Below are 15810 nucleotides of genomic sequence, written 5' to 3'. Positions count from 1 at the left end.
CCCTTTGAGGGCAGGGAGCAAGTAGGGGACTGACTTCTCAAGTGGGCTGCATTAATTACATTATCGAAAGGGGTGCACTTCGGTATGATAGGAGGGGATAGGCTCTTCTTCCTAATTAGCAGATTATTCTCCAAATCCTTAACTACTAAGACATTTTAATAAAATCTGCAGATTTATTCAAGATGATGTTCATATAGCTGATTTACGTTAATTGCTCTTTCTTTCTTAGAGACATCATTGATAGAGTAAGGGGAACAAAGTTCATTCCTGAGAGAGGATCCAAAACATCAAAAACAGTTAAATTCGTGCTTTTCTATTGCCAGATTAATATCTGAGTGGAACATACTAAGAGATAGTTAAGAGCACCTAATACAAAAGAATAATTAGAATGGCCAGTTTAATTTCCTAAATTCCTTAAATACACTATATCTAAAATAGCATGCCATTCAGGTGTATCTTTTTTGTTTTGTTTTTACAAAGGGGATAACATTGAAACAATTAATAATCTTTAAAAGGGAGACCATCCTATTCTTCTCAATAGTGTGATGGCCATATCTTAAGAAATATGATTTCCCACAGGTTTTTAAGGAGAATTATCTTTTTCTACAATCACTGAGTTCCACTGCTGCACATCACTATAAGCCACTGAATTAGGTTTTAAGAAGGCTTAATACAGGTTTGAGGATGATCCTGCTCTGAAATAACCAAACGAAAAAAGATATAGATGGAAAAAATTTAGAGCTATTTCTTTTTCCTCTATCAGGGCATTTTGTTCTTTAAATGATGACCCTGAACTTGATTTTTTTTTTTTTTCTGGGAGATGGTTAAGCCATATTCCTTTAGAAAGTAATGCCATAATTCTCACCAGGATATCCTGGCCAAGTATCTACAGAAGCATAAATGGTGGCTTCCTTTTTAGAGGTCAAAAATTAGCGATAGAATTTCTTCCTTCCTTCCCTTTCATTCTCTTTCCTTTTCTTGTTTCTTTTTCTCCTCTCTCCTCCCTCCATCCCACACCTTCCCTTTCTCCCTTCTTTAAACCATTCCGTAGATGGCAGATATGTGACATGCATAAGAATCATGTTTATCTTAATTCATGATTTCATCCTAAGTATGTGTCAAAAATATGCTTAATAAATATCTCTTGAATAATAAATCTGTTGAGTACTTCTCTGGGCCAAACACTGAGATAGACACTGAAGTTGCAAAATTCCTGTCCCATGGGTTCATCTGAAACCTACAAAGATGTGTTTAGGGAAGCAGACGGAGTTGGATCTATGATTATACAGAAGGGGTACTTTTCCTAAAGCAAAACTAGAGGCATTTACTAAGCTATAATTCAAAGTGGATATGTGCATGGTCTACTCTTGTTGTCATGGTCCCACTGGTATTCGCAGCCCTGAATTGAATTGGTTCTTCTCACTTTCTAGAATGAATGCAGAAAACTCTTCTTTTCATGAAAAGAGGCCCCTAAGAAGGCTGAGCAACCAGCACAGATGATTGTTTTTCCCTTGCAGGTGCCTGGATGCTGCTCCATAAGTTCATTACTGGCCACATGGAGCTTCCTCTGCCTCAGGAACTTTCCAACATCACCTGGAGTCACAGTCACATTCCAGAGTGTTCCCCTGAGTCCCCATGGGCCTACTCAGTTTGGGGCTTGGTTTAGTGCCCAGCGGCCTCTCCATTTTCCTGTCATCCTCCTGCACTAGCATGCTACATGAGGGAACACAGTCTCCTCTTGGACCTTCCAAATGGCTTCTAGCAACCTGGACAAATTAGATTTGAAAGGAGAGAAAACATGAATCAGGAGTCAAAGAGATTTGTCCAAAGACATGTGACAAGGTCACAGATTAGAGTAGAAGAGATTTCTTCACTGGATTGAAAATTTGGAAGAAACAGACTCTCATCTTTTTCAACACTGAGAGGCTCTGAGTTGCAGAGTTTATGGTACTGTTCTTGAGAAGCCATGAGCATAATTTCAAGAACAGGAAATGATGGCTTCTTAATCAAATTAAATAGCAAAAATGAAAGCAATAATTACTCAAATTTACTTGGCAAATTAGCAAGGCAAATTAGTTGAAACACTACTTTTGATCATAAGGATATAATTAGAAAAGTTGGGTGGATGAGAATATCTCTGAGGCATGAATTAAATCAATTGGACAACCTGATTGTAAAGACCTTATGCTTAATGTGTAAATCCAAACTTACTGTTATGAAATGTAAAGGGAAGAAAAAAGATGAATCAACAAATATTTATCAAAAATGGTCCTGTACAAATAACGTGAATGATAACAGCAAATATCTACTAGATTTTTATTATGTGAAGATACTGTGCTATATACTACATATAATTCTTATCATTTGTATTGTTTTGTTCTCTTAAAAAGCAATAAATAAATTTAGCATTGTTAACACTTGCACAGCATAAGCTATTACTGACCCTTAGCCTACAACCACAGGCTTCATGATGGAAGGAGCACAGGGCAGCAAGGCCAATAACAAAAGAGAGAAGCGAGAGAGAGAGAGATGTTTTTTCTGTTCTTAGCCTTATCTTCCACTTACAAATGCCACTGCTTCTCAGTAAGATGGGCTTCTATTAAACTCTGAACACATCCATGCTCCACCATAAGAAGCCAATTTGTACATGGCTTCCCCTGACAGCAGCAATTCATCCAAGTTGGTCCAATTAGACTGGGGAGTGAGACGTTTATTCCAATACTGGGACCAGGGGAAAACACCCTCTCTTATTTGACATGAAGAAGCTACGAGCGCCAAATGCAATCATCTATGAGAAGAAAACTAGCCTCAAGATGGAGCCAAACTTACTATGGTGGGGCCAGGGTTGAAGAAGAATCTGTAAGTGGAAGGTCTCTGGTTCAGGAAAAACCTGGGCCCTGGACAACATTTATGAGCCCCTGGATCAGTCAAGTCTGCAGCTCACCTTAGCTCTGGCCTTCCTATAATAAAAGACTGTAAATATCTTCTTTGTTTCATCTAGTTGGAATCAGATCTTTGTAACCTAAAGCTAAGGCTCCTTGATTTATATAAAACAAAATGAATGTTAAATTAAATTCTAGCAACCACAAAAAATAACTGTCTACAGAGCACAAAGTGATGGTTGTCAGAGGGGAGGGGATTTGGGGATGGGCAAAAGGGGTGGTTAGGAGTGGGAGGTACATCTTCCAATTATGGGATGAATAAGACGTGGGAATAAAAGGCACAGCATAGAGATTATAGTCATGACACTGTAACAGTGTTGTATGGTGACAGATGGTAACTACACTCCTGGTGAGCACAGCATTATATATAGAGATGTTGAATTACTATCTTGTACACCTGAAACTAATGTAACATTGTATGTCAACTCAAATAATTTTTTAAAAAATCATTTTCTATATAAATTAGGTAATTTTGTTTCAAAGTCTGGCTGCTGATCCCTTGCACCTGAGTCACCTGGGATACTTGTTTAAAACACAAATGAGACAAGTCTGCCTCTGATTTTAATGCTGAAGGTTGAAAGCTACTGTCAAGGCAAGCTGTACAATTTTGGTTGGGTAATTTAGGAATTCATTATGCAGCTTGCTTGTACTCATTTCCCTGGTTTAAAAATACGTGTATTCAAACATGCTCCTGGCTTCTTCATAAATAAGAATGATCCAAAGGTAAACAGTAACCATCTTGGATTTGTAAAAGTGAGTATTTTTTTTGAAATTGCTTCAAAGCTTTGCACTTTGTAACAGTAACATGATTGAGAAATAATCAATAGCCTTATAAAATTGTTTTCAAGGCACACATAAAAAAAGTCTCCCCAAATCTCCTGGCTAAGGAAAACGGCATTTTAAAAACTAGATTCTATTAGATTCCTACCACAGTACATTGAAACCACAAACGTGAGTTTCTATGAAATCTGTTTCTTGCCTCACTACTACTTATGTGTTTGGACTCAGTTTAAATATTCTTCCCCTGGGAGGCCCTTCCTACATTCCTTTCCCAGCCAGCATTTCTACCTCCTCCAGTATGGCCTACCTCCTCCTACTTGGGCTCTTTCCTGGTTCTCGTTCCTGCCCACCATGCAACCTAAAACACACTCATACTCACCCTTTATCTACCTAAACCCTTTACAGGCTTGAAGGCTCAGCTAAAAATAATACTTCCTTAGGAAGCCCTCAGAGGAGGTCAAGTCCCCTTGAACTGTGATACAGCAACTAAATAAAATAGCAGTCAGGCTGCATTTAGCTGCTGGTAGAAGAGATGCCTGTAACATTACCCAACAAGGAAATGAATTACTATGTCTCAGCAAGGTTGAAAATTCTTAGGCAAGGTCTGCTTCACCAGGTGGCTGAGCCTCAGCTGGTTGCTCTACCCAGCCCTATCCCTGGAGGCTGCTCCCTCCTGCCATTCTACCCGTCAGAGGCAGCTGCCGGAGGAAGGGGGATCATGGCACCAGAAGGTGCCTTCCCCTTAGGTATGTGATTCCCCTTTTCCCCAAAAGTCTCTGGACACAACTCCTTAGTAATCACTGGTCCAAATGGGCTTAAGTCTTCTCATCCCAAGCTAGTGTTAAGAAGTAAGACGACCAAGTTTAATTTAGAGAGTTTGCCACCCATTCACAACACGGCACAAGGAGGAAGGTATAGCATGTATACAGCATCCCAGGATAACTGGATGTGGCTGCTCAGTCTAGTCTCTGCCCTAGGTCCAGACTGGCTGTCCCCGTGGCTGAAGGGATCAACAAATGAGCATATCTGAAAAGAACTTGTTTCTGGAGCATCGGGGGTATGCTTTGGTGGAAATCGGGCGTCCTCCGCCAATAGCCCCACCACCTGTTTTTGTAAACAAAATTTTAGGGAACTCAGTCACACCCATTTATTCATGGAGCGTTTCTCCTGCTACCACTGCAGAACTGAAGAGTTGCAACAGAGACCACATAGCTCCAAAAGCTGAAAACAGTCCCTGGCCCGCTCTTCAAAGAGACGTTTCGCGGCCTCTGGCTTAGAATGACCAACCAGAAGGAAACAATACTGGCAAGGCAGCCACACTGTCCGGTGCAATGCCTGACATTCTTCAGTTCTAGCGCCCAGCCTGTGGATGTTGTTTCTTGAACATCTGGCTGCCTTGCCGGTTCTTTAGTTCCCTGAGGGCAGTGGCCTTGCTGACGCCATCCGGCTGCCGCTGGGTAACTGAATGGACGCGCTCCTTAAAATGCCCTTCCGTGCGAAAAAGAAAAGCGATGTTTTCTTTCAGGGTGTGTTTTAGAGAAAGTAACATTTCAGTAACGGGACGCCAAGAAAGTGACTCACGACCCACAATAAGGAGAGCGTGAATTTTAACGTTCACATTTCCCGACCTTTGAGAGGAAAGTGTGCTGCCCGCGCTGTCTCCTTTGAGAGGTGGCAGCAATGAGCTCCCGCTCTCCAAGTGGCGCAGGCAGAGTGCGTGCGGTCACCAGCACGCGTGCCAGGAAAGCTGGGGCCCCAGGGCATCCTTACTGAGAGCGCTCCCCTAAAGAGCCTGCTGGGGCTCCCAGCTCCAGTCCTAGGCTCAACCAAGTTAGCCCTGTTTTCTGTGACTTTATTCATTCACTGAAGTTCAGCCTTCATCAGTGTTCAGAGGAATGGCAACAATTTTTTAGAGAGAAAACAAGCAGTTTTGTAGGATGGTTTTATAGGACCTAGAACTCATCTTATCTGTAGATGACGTCAGTTTTGTTTTTTTTCCCCTCATCACCCAACTAAAAGAAACTTAAAAATAAACAGGAAAAATTAAAACACCGTAATTTTTAAATTGTTAAAATGGTTTAGTGAGTTCAATAACATAAGAAATTATTACCACCAGTAGAGAGGCAAGCTTTTTTTTTAAGCTTGAATTTCAAATTTTTAATCCACAATGCAATAAACGATTGGGATGTCATAATGAAAATTGTGAAAACAGGATACAGGTTTCATTATAACCTGCTAATTAATATAGCAACACACAATAGTAAGAGATCATCAAGAACAGTATCATAGTGAAGTTGAGGCATGTGTGAAACAGCCAAGTATGTCCCAAACACCAGAGAAAGAAAGATGCCAAACACTGTGTTAAAATATTTCCCCAGGGCACAGTCTGCTTTCCAAAAACAAAGCAAAACAAAAAACAGAAAAACAAACAAGCAAACAAACAAAAACCAAGCTGACACTCAGTTTTGTGCCAGCGTTTTCCCCTTCTCCGCATTTAGGGCAATCATGCACTACACGGAAAACTAACGGGAAAGCCTTAGCCTCGGCAAGGAGGGCAGAAGGGCAGTCAGGCATCTCTTGTCTTTTTCAAATCAATGCAAATCAGCGGTATTAAATGTACTGGCTTCTCCACCCAAAGAACTAGTATTATTTTCAGGGAAGCAGGGTGTTTGTCATCCAGAGTCAAACAAAAATTGCTTTGTTTTCAAATTCACAGAACTTTGATACAGCACCACATCTGTCCATGTTTCTCAGTGTCTGACAGAAGTTTTTTTCACAGAAGTTCTAACACCAGACTTGGAAATGATTTGGGATATAATACTGACATTAGACCAACTCCCTCAAACATTTCTTCTTAGAATGAAGTATTCAATGGAAAACGTGAATCTTTAAGTTAATAACTCACTATACACTTCAGGTCAAAAACTTAATCTGTCTGTCCTTATATGAGGGGAAAGTATTTGCTATCACTTGGCAGTAGTCTTCGATGTAGTAACACCAATTCCAGGGAAAAAAGTCCTCAGGAGATAATTCAATAAAGAAAAGACTTACTTTCATTAAATTTCTCATTATAATGTGCCTTAAAATAACAGAAACTGGAATAGATGAATTACCCAACAAGAAAGAAATAAGGAAGTGTTTAAATAAATGTAGGTTTATCAATCAAGCGAAAAATAAATCAATTAGTAGGAGTTATAATGATGCAAGCCATGTAGTGCCATGCAACCTTTTTTTTTTTAGATTGCTGAGTAGAACACACTATAGCTACAAGTGAAAATATCCGAAATTTCCTGATTAGTACACAGAAAACTGAAGTCTGTGAGGTTCCCTTCATCAGTGTGTGAGCTTCTGACTACTCGATAACATCTCTCCCTGCTTCCCGCATCACCAAGGTCTCCCAGAGGGACTTTTCGGATTGGATTGCTCCCTGGTGCTTTTGCTGTTTGGTACTCTCACTTGCCAGGTGCTTCTGTGTACTGCCCGACAACCCACGTGTATCACTGTGTTCAAGACCCAGCCCCTCCACAAAGTTGTCTATTATTACTCTGGAGTGAGATCGCTTTGGATTTCTCAGCTCTTGGTGAGTCTGTTTGCTTTATCTCCTCATGCAGCCTGTAAATTCCACAGAATTATTTTTAGCACGTGCAATAAGTAATAAACACATGATTTGGGATGAATTGATCAACGAATATAAACTGTTCAGAGCAGGGTCGATTTCTTACCTTTGTGTCTACAATACTCCTCTCAGCCCAGGCAAACAATAGGTTGCTAATAACTTCACGGAACAAACAGGTAAACGAAGGTACGCGTGTTGTGACACATGACCACTGGCTGCAATACACCGTATGGTTCTCTTCCTTATGTCTCTTCCACATTCCACTTCTATGAAAGGTCAGGTAAGGTTCTTCTCTAAAAGAAGTACCATCAATGAAAAAAACTTACCCAGGTCAAACTGGCCAGAGACGTAGCCACAAGTCTGCCGGACCTCCTCACTGTCCCAGCCCAAGGGGTAGAGGGCACAGCCAGCGCCGATCAGCAGGCCTGCGAAGAGATAAGCCAAGAGGTATTCTTCTGCATCTCTAGAGAAAGCAAGCAGCAGGGAGGAGGAGGGATCGATATTAGCAATATAACAAAAGAGCATGGTGCTTGTTTTTTAGAAGGCACCGGCCAGGGCTCATGTGAGCAATCCAAGGTCAGTCTGATTCCATGAACAATTTCAAATCTGCCTGAAAGAAAAGAAAAAACAAAAAACTGACAGCTCAGTTTGGTTCCAACTCTGCCTTTTAAAGTACTAAAAGCCTTGCAAATCCTGTTTAGGAAATATGATTCTGAAGCTTTTTAAACCACTTTTGTAAAAATCCGACCAATTCTACCATCAATCCGTATTAACAAGTAAATCAAGAGCAAGCAAAAGTGCCTAATGGGTTATGCTTCATCATGCATTAGATTTTTTTCTTTCCAATTTAAGAATCAAAATAGAATGTTTCAGTATCATTCCATTTTACCAGGGGCAGAGAAAACATAAAGATTTTCATGAACCACTTTGGCTATTAGATCTATTAACTGTACCACCTGCTATTATACTCTGTTGAAAAGAGAAGGTTCATTCATCTCAGAAATCCTCTGGAAGACAGACACTTATATAATTGAAGTCCTCCTTGCAGCTCAGACCAAAAGTTTTTTTTTTTTTTTTTTTTTTTCAGACCAAAAGTTTTGATGATTGAAATGAAGAAGGTGGCGGTGTTACTTTAATATAAATGAAGTTATTGGGCAGCCTGGTGGCTCGGCAGTTTAGTGCCACCTTTGGCCCAGGGCCTGATCCTGGAGACCCAGGATCGAGTCCCACGTTGGGTTCCCTGCATGGAGCCTGCTTCTCCTTCTGCCTGTGACTCTGCCTCTCTCTCTCTCTCTCTCTCTCTGTGTGTATCTCATGAATAAATAAAAAAAAATCTTAAAAAAATAAATGAAGTTATCAAGGCAGCACACTGTGGGCTGACAGCTTTTGATTAGCCCATCTTCAGTTTCGTATCAAAGCCTAATACCAGTTGATAAGAAGCTGAATGAGGCTTACGCACTCAACACCAGAATCTAAGGGCTAATCAGAAAGTAACATCTTGTCATATCAGTGAGCCAGTACTGTCATCATCTGTAAGTCCCACAAGTGTGGGGAGTCAGCAGGACCACTGCACACATATCTGATAAGAACACCAGCCCTGTCTGAGAGGATGTGCATTGTATGGTGCTGGATGATGAGAAAGCCCCTGAAATGAAAAACATCCACTAACGTGGTAACAGAGAGGAAGAATGACAGGGGGCAAGTGCCTCTAGAAGAGATTTCCAATATCTCTGTATTAAGTCCCTGTCCATTCCCTTTTGCTTCTGCCCCTTCCCCTGGCAGATGACTCAAGCATATAGCCCATACATGTAAGTAGTCTGTTTCTTTTCTTTAAAAAAAAAAAAAAAAAAAAAAAGGGCAGCCTGGGTTGCTCATCGGTTTAGCACTACCTTCAACCCAGGGCGTGATCCTGGAGACTCGGGATCGAGTCCCACATCGGGCTCCCTACATGGAGCCTGCTTCTCCCTCTGCCTCTGTGTGTGTGTGTATGTGTGTGTGTTGGGGGGGGATCTCTCATGAATAAATAAATAAAACCTTTTAAAAATTATTTATTTATTTATTTATTTATTTATTTATTTATTATTTATTTATTTATTTATTTATTTATTTATTTATAAATTTATGTGAGCCTGATGTGGGATCACAACCTGAGCCAAAGACATATCTCAACCACTGAACCACCCAGGTGCCCCAGTAGTCTCTTTCTTTATAGGCACCTAAGGAGGAACTGCTTTCCAAACCATCTCCAAACTCTATGGTGTGGAGAAAAATCCCCTGTGAACTGACACAAATGTCTCACCTTCCAGTCTGTCCCTTGGTCAATGGTAAAACCACCATTTAATGCAGAGGGGCTGTGATCTGAGGGAGTACCTACAAAGAACCACTGAACGTGCAAATTATGAATTCCAGGAAGCCTCCTATGCAATTGCATAAATATGAATTGTGTCGAGGCTGAAGAGTAACCCAGAAAGCAACAATATAAGGTTTTGCTGACTAAACAAATGTCCCCCAGTGACTGGTTTCCTGAAGTTCTTCCCCTTAGGACAAAACTTGCAGCACTCTGAAGACAACTTTGACAATGCCAGTATTATCCACCATCATGTAAAAAGATGATGAGGAGCCAAAGTTTATGTAAAGTGAATTCCATGAAGGTTTAATAAATAATGTGGTCTCATTTTCATAATACTCAGCTCTTAAATTAATAAATAACACCACTTTTTGAGAACTTGTGAGCAGTTTTTTAATGATGACAAATGCGGAAAGATAGAAAAAAATTCAGATGTAAGAAAAAATGAAAAATAGTAACATGTAAACCATCAGTTTTCTTGGGGAGCCTGGGTGGCTTGGTTGGTGAAGCATCAACTTTTGGTTTTGGCTAAGACCGTGATCTCAGGATGGTGTCATCAAGCCCCACATCAGGCTCTGCACTCTGTCTCTCCCTCTCCCTTTACTCCTCCCCACACTCACGCATGCAGTCTCTCCCTCTCTCATGTAAATAAATAAAATCTTTAGAAAAAACAGACCATCAGTTTTCTCTTTTTCTGACAAGTAACCAAATGATAAATAGTCTTGTTCGCTAATATCCTTTTCAGATGGCAGAAAAATGTGTCACATATTCACCAAAGTGGCTGTTTGGTCCCGTATGATGCCAGGCACTTTGGGAAACTAAACAGAAAGGAGCTTATATATGGAGCAAGTTGATCTGTGGTTCTTTCTTCCTTTTTTTTTTTTAAGATTTTATTTATTTATTCATGAGAGACACAGAGAGAGGCAGAGACAGAAGCAGAGAGAGAAGGGAGCCTGCTGTGAGACTCGATCCCAGGACCACAGGATCATGCCCTGAGCCGAAGGCAGATGCTAACCACTGAGCCACCCAGGTGCCCAATCTGTGGTTTTCTAAGCTGTAGAATGCTTGGCAGTCAGGATTCTTTTGTAGAATGTTGGGTTTTTTTGTGACAATGAAATGTAGATTCAAGCATAGAAATTAAGAACAATTTTATACATAAGAAATTTTGTTAAGTGTGTGATTATTTTTTAAAAGTACCATAGACATAGCTCACATTAAAAAAAAAAAAAGTGTTAGGGGAGGGCAACTAGCTTATCTGGATTTTTGTATTAACATTTTTACAGCCTTTGTTTTGTCCTCTGCTAATGTTTGCTAGAGTACTGCAGATTATAAAGGTCTGAGAAACATTTCCAGGAGAAGAATATATGTTGCAAACTGATCAGTCTAATTGGCTGTTGCAATTTTAGGTTCCACAGATAAATACCGGTGGCCTCTCACTACCTTTCTGCTGTTGTACTCTTTGGAGAAAGTAAGTCTTAGACTACATTCAGGGAAATATACAGCGATGTTTATTAGTCAGCTGGCCAAAAAGCAGTCAGATGATCAATTCTGTAAACTCAGTAAAAATCCTCCTCCCCAAATCCATCACACAGTCATTTTAACAAGCGCCTTCAACATACCATAAATACAACAAACATTCAACTGGCAAGTTCAGGACACTTCGGGGCAGATCAGGCAGTGTCTCCATTTAAAGGAATGGGAGAGGAGGCACAGGACCAAAGAGAGTTTAGATCTGCACTGCCCAAAGCAGGAGCCATGGGCTCCCTGCAGCAAACTTAAGTTTACTAAAATTAGGCTAAAGATTCATTTCTTCAATTGCTCTGGCCACATTTCAAGTGCCTGACAGCCACAGGGTGCTTTGGGCTACCATACCGGACCCGGCAGAGACCGTTTTCACCGTTGCAGACAGTGCCATTGGAGAAGGTTATTGTAGACCATCAAGAGGGTGCTGGGCTGGACAGATTCTTACACCCTCAGCCGGATACTGCTCGGTAATCAAAATAATCACTACTTTTAGATACTGTCTAGGTGGGGCTAGAGATCAGGAAACTACATTTCAAATCTCTTCTGCTGGCAGAAATTCTGGTTCATGTCCTGTCAATGAGAAGTTTTTGTGTGGAGTTTAGAAGGTAAAAGAGAGAAATAAACCAATTCCCTGTTGGCAGCTGCCACCGGGGCATGCCTTTTCACAGACAGTAGACCTAAGATTTGGGGAGTAACTTCCAGGCAGCCTCCTCACCCACTAGGCGCAAATCATCAGCTGTAGCTTCTTCCTGCCCCTGCATTTCCTGATTTCCCAAATTCTTCATTCTTTTACATGTAGCTGTTCAGTTTCCCCAGCACCATTTATTAAAGAGACTGTCTTTTCCCTATTGTATATTTTTGCCACCTTTGTCATAGATCAATTGACCATTTACGCATGGACTTATTTCTGGCCTCTGTATTCTATTCTATTGAGCTATGTGTCTATTTTCATGCCAGTACCATACTGTTTTGATTGCTATAGTTTTATAGTATAGTTTGAAATCAGCACGTGTGATACCTCCAGCTTTGTTCTTCCTTCTCAAGATTGCCTTGGCTATTTGGGGTCTTTTGTGATTCCATAAATATTTTAGGATACTTTGTTCTAGTTCTGTGAAAAATGCCACTGGTATTCTGATGGGAATTGCAATGAACGAGTAGATTGCTTTGTGTAGTATGGATATTTAGCAATATTAATTCTTCCAATCCATAGGCACAGTATATCTTTCCACTTGTGCCATCTTCAATTTCTTTCATCAGTGTCATAGTTTTCAGAGTATCGGTCTTTCACCTCCTTGACTAAATTAATCCTAGATATTTTATTATTTTTGGTGCAGTTGTAAATGGGATTGTTTTCTTAATTTCTCCTTCTGACAGACTGCTATTAGTATATAGAAATACAACATATTTCTGTTTGTTAGCATCCTGCAACTTTACTTAATTCATTTGTTAGTTTTAATAGTCTTTTGGTGGAGTGTTTATGGTCGTCTGTATACAGTATCATGTCATCTGAAAGTAGAGACAGGCTTACTTCTTCCTTTCCAATTTCAATCACTTTTATTTCCGTTTCTTGCCTGGTTACTGTGTCTAGGACTTCCAATACTATATTGAATGAAAGTGGGCATCCTTGTCTTGTTGCTGATCTTGAAGGAAAATCTTTCAGCCTTTTGCCATTGAGTACGATGTTAGTTGTGGTTTTATCATATATGTCATTTACCATGTTGAGGTATGTTCCTTCTATACTCATTTTGTTGAGAATTTTTACCAAAAAAAATGAATGTTGAATTTTGTCAAATGCTTTTTCTGCATCTATGGAAATGATCATAGGATTTTTATCCTTGGTTTTATTAATGTGATGTATCACATTCATATGGGGTACCACACGGATTGATTTGCAGATGCAAATCCACTGTGCATCCCTAGAATAAATCTCACTTGATTGTGGTATATAATCCTTTTAATGTATCTTTGAAGGCAGTTTCCTAATAATTTGTTTTTCCATCTATGTTCATCAGTAAAACTAGCCTATAGTTTTCTCTCTTTTTGTGGCATTTCTGTTTGGTTTTAGCATCAGGGTAATCCTGGGTTCATAAAATGAATTTGGAAGCATTCCTTCCTGTTAATTTTTTTTGGAATAATAGAGAAAGATAGGTACTAACTCTACTTTAAATGTTTGGTGGATTCACCTGAAAGATATCCGGTCCTGGGATATTGTACTTTTAGGGATTTTTAAATTATTAATTCAATTTTAGTACGTATAATAGATCTATTCAGACTTTCTATTTTCTTCATACTTTTGTGTGAAACTTGTGTGTTTCTAGGAATTTATCCGTGACTGGTTAATTGGTGATGAACTTCGTTAGCATTTGCTTATCTAGGAAACTATCTTTCCTTCAATTCTGAACACTTTCATGTGGATCTCTCTGGATTCATCTTGTTTTGGACTCTTTTTGTCTCCTGGACCTAGATGTCTGTTTCCTTCCCCAAGTTAGGGAAATTCTTAGCCATTATTTCTTCAAATATATTCTTTGACCCGTTCTCTTTCTTGTCCTGGGATCCCAATGGTGCAAATGTTAGTATACTTGATATTGCCTTAAGGGAGTCTGTTAAACATTTCTCATTTTTTTAAAACTCTTTTTTTTTTCTGTTCTGGTTGAGTGATTTCCACTCATTTGTCTTGACCCGTTTTTCTGCATCATCTAATCTACTATTGATTTCCTCTAGTGTATTTTTCATTTAGTTATTATATTCTTTAGCTCTGACTGGTTCTTCTTACATTTCTCAACTTTTTGCTGAAGCCCTCATTGAGTTCCTCCAGTCTTCTCCCTAGTTTAATAACTGTCTTTATGATCATGACTTTTTGAACTCTTTATCAGATAAATTATCTCCATTTCAAGAAGGTTGGATTCTGGGGTTTTATCTCGCTCTTTTGTTTGAAACATACTCCTTTATCTTATTTTGTTTGACTTTTTGTGTTTGTTTCTATGACGACGACTTAGGCAGAACAGTTACCTCTCCCAGTCTTAAAGGAGTGGCCTTGTGTAGGGACATTCCCTGTGTAGACTATATGTGCCTAGTGGCTTTGGCAAGCTGGCTGGAGATGGAACAGGCACAGGCAAGTGGGTGAAGGGTCCCAGAGTAGGAGGGAAGGGTTCCCTTGACAGGAAGTCTAGAGCTGGAGAGAGTAACAAGGCCACCTTGATAGGACAGCTGAAGCTGGGCTGGATATGGGAGTAGGGGCTTCTGGTGTGCCTCACCAGGGCCACTCCATAGAATGGCTGGAGGTAATGTGAGCCAGGGGCCCAGGGCCTAACAGACTAGCAGGTCAGCTAGAGTGTTGGACCCTGCCTCTGCCCATGTGATCAAGGAAGGAGGTGATGTGAAAAATGGTACTCACTGGTCTTCCAACTCTGGAGACAGTTCCAGCAGTTCCTTTCCTGTTTGGTGGATGCTGTAAGGTTAGTAAATGGATTCCCTTCACTTATAGTCTGGTTGCCCTTTTAAATCACTATTTTTTTGCTGTGCCCTGACGTAGAAGTCTGCCCATAGGGCCCTTGGTGATACTCCTCAGGGACCCTGTGGGTCACTGAGTCAGAGGTGGGGTTTCTGTAATTGCAGTGTCTCTGTCTCTCCTACCCTTCTACATGTGGTCTTTCTATCATCTGTTGTGCAGAAGCTGTTCAATCAGCCTTCAGTTCTTCTTGAGGAGATGTATATGTCTGTGTAGATTTGGTGTACTGGTGGGAGGAAGTGAGTTCAGGGTCTTCCTATGCTGCCACCTTGGACCTGCCCCCAAGAACATCTTTTTAAAGGAAGAAATCTGTCATTTTTCACTTTTAGCCCTGTTAAACCTTAGACCATGTTGTAGAAATTAACATTTCATGGAAGAGCAGTCTGAAAATCCCTGAATTAGAAACATCTTAGTTGTTGCCTGCTGAAATGGGGCTCAGAGAATATTCTGGAACTTGAGGTGATTGCCCAAATGATATCTTCATAACCTAATAGGTTTTAATAGCTCTAGTCCCCTAGTTTACTCCTGAGGAGCAAACAGCTCAGTGAGAATCTCTGGCTCACAAACTTTTATATCTACATGGATTTTCTTTATTAGATTTATAAATCTGATGGTTTATAAACTCCATGAGCTTAATTATGTGGTATTTTCACCACATTCCTTTGTCACTACCATAAGAGATGTCATGAAAAAAATAGTCACATTATCACATTTTGGGAAAATCTGTACGTATAGGAGTGGAAGTGAGGAAAGACACTGTGAAGCAAAGCAACGACCTGAGGAAGGTGGTAAATGAGGTGAGGGGAATAGTGGAGGTGGTCTGAGATCATTTGCAACTACAGGCTCCTTTGTAATTAAGAAGTAATCTATTTTTGCAATCCTAAGGACTTTGCACTTTAAAGGAGTCATGAGTAAATCACAAATTGGTGTAAAGTACCTCAATCTTCAGTCTTCACCTGGCACCTAGTTGAAATCCGCTATCGGGGGCAACAGACCATGAAAAAGGTCACCGTGTAGGACGTCTTAGAAATTTAGAGAGATGTTGCTTCCCCAAAATAATGAAAATAATAATCCAAGAAATGACTCAATAAAT

General features: G+C 40.2%; 1 protein-coding gene across 5 annotated transcripts in view; it reads right to left on the bottom strand.

The window, feature by feature from the left end:
- LHFPL6 (LHFPL tetraspan subfamily member 6) overlaps positions 1 to 15810 on the bottom strand; it is a 237010-nt gene that overhangs the window by 21851 nt on the left and 199349 nt on the right. For all 5 annotated transcript variants that reach the window (XM_072797272.1, XM_072797276.1, XM_072797273.1 and 2 more), the window contains one exon: positions 7665 to 7763. In XM_072797272.1, coding sequence (XP_072653373.1) covers positions 7665 to 7763 — 99 coding nt within the window. The remainder of the gene's footprint in view (positions 1 to 7664; positions 7764 to 15810) is intronic.

This window comes from Canis lupus, chromosome 24 (genome assembly GCF_048164855.1).
Source record: "Canis lupus baileyi chromosome 24, mCanLup2.hap1, whole genome shotgun sequence".
Classification (NCBI taxonomy): Eukaryota; Metazoa; Chordata; class Mammalia; order Carnivora; family Canidae; genus Canis; species Canis lupus.
This window is presented reverse-complemented; position numbering and strand designations above follow the sequence as displayed.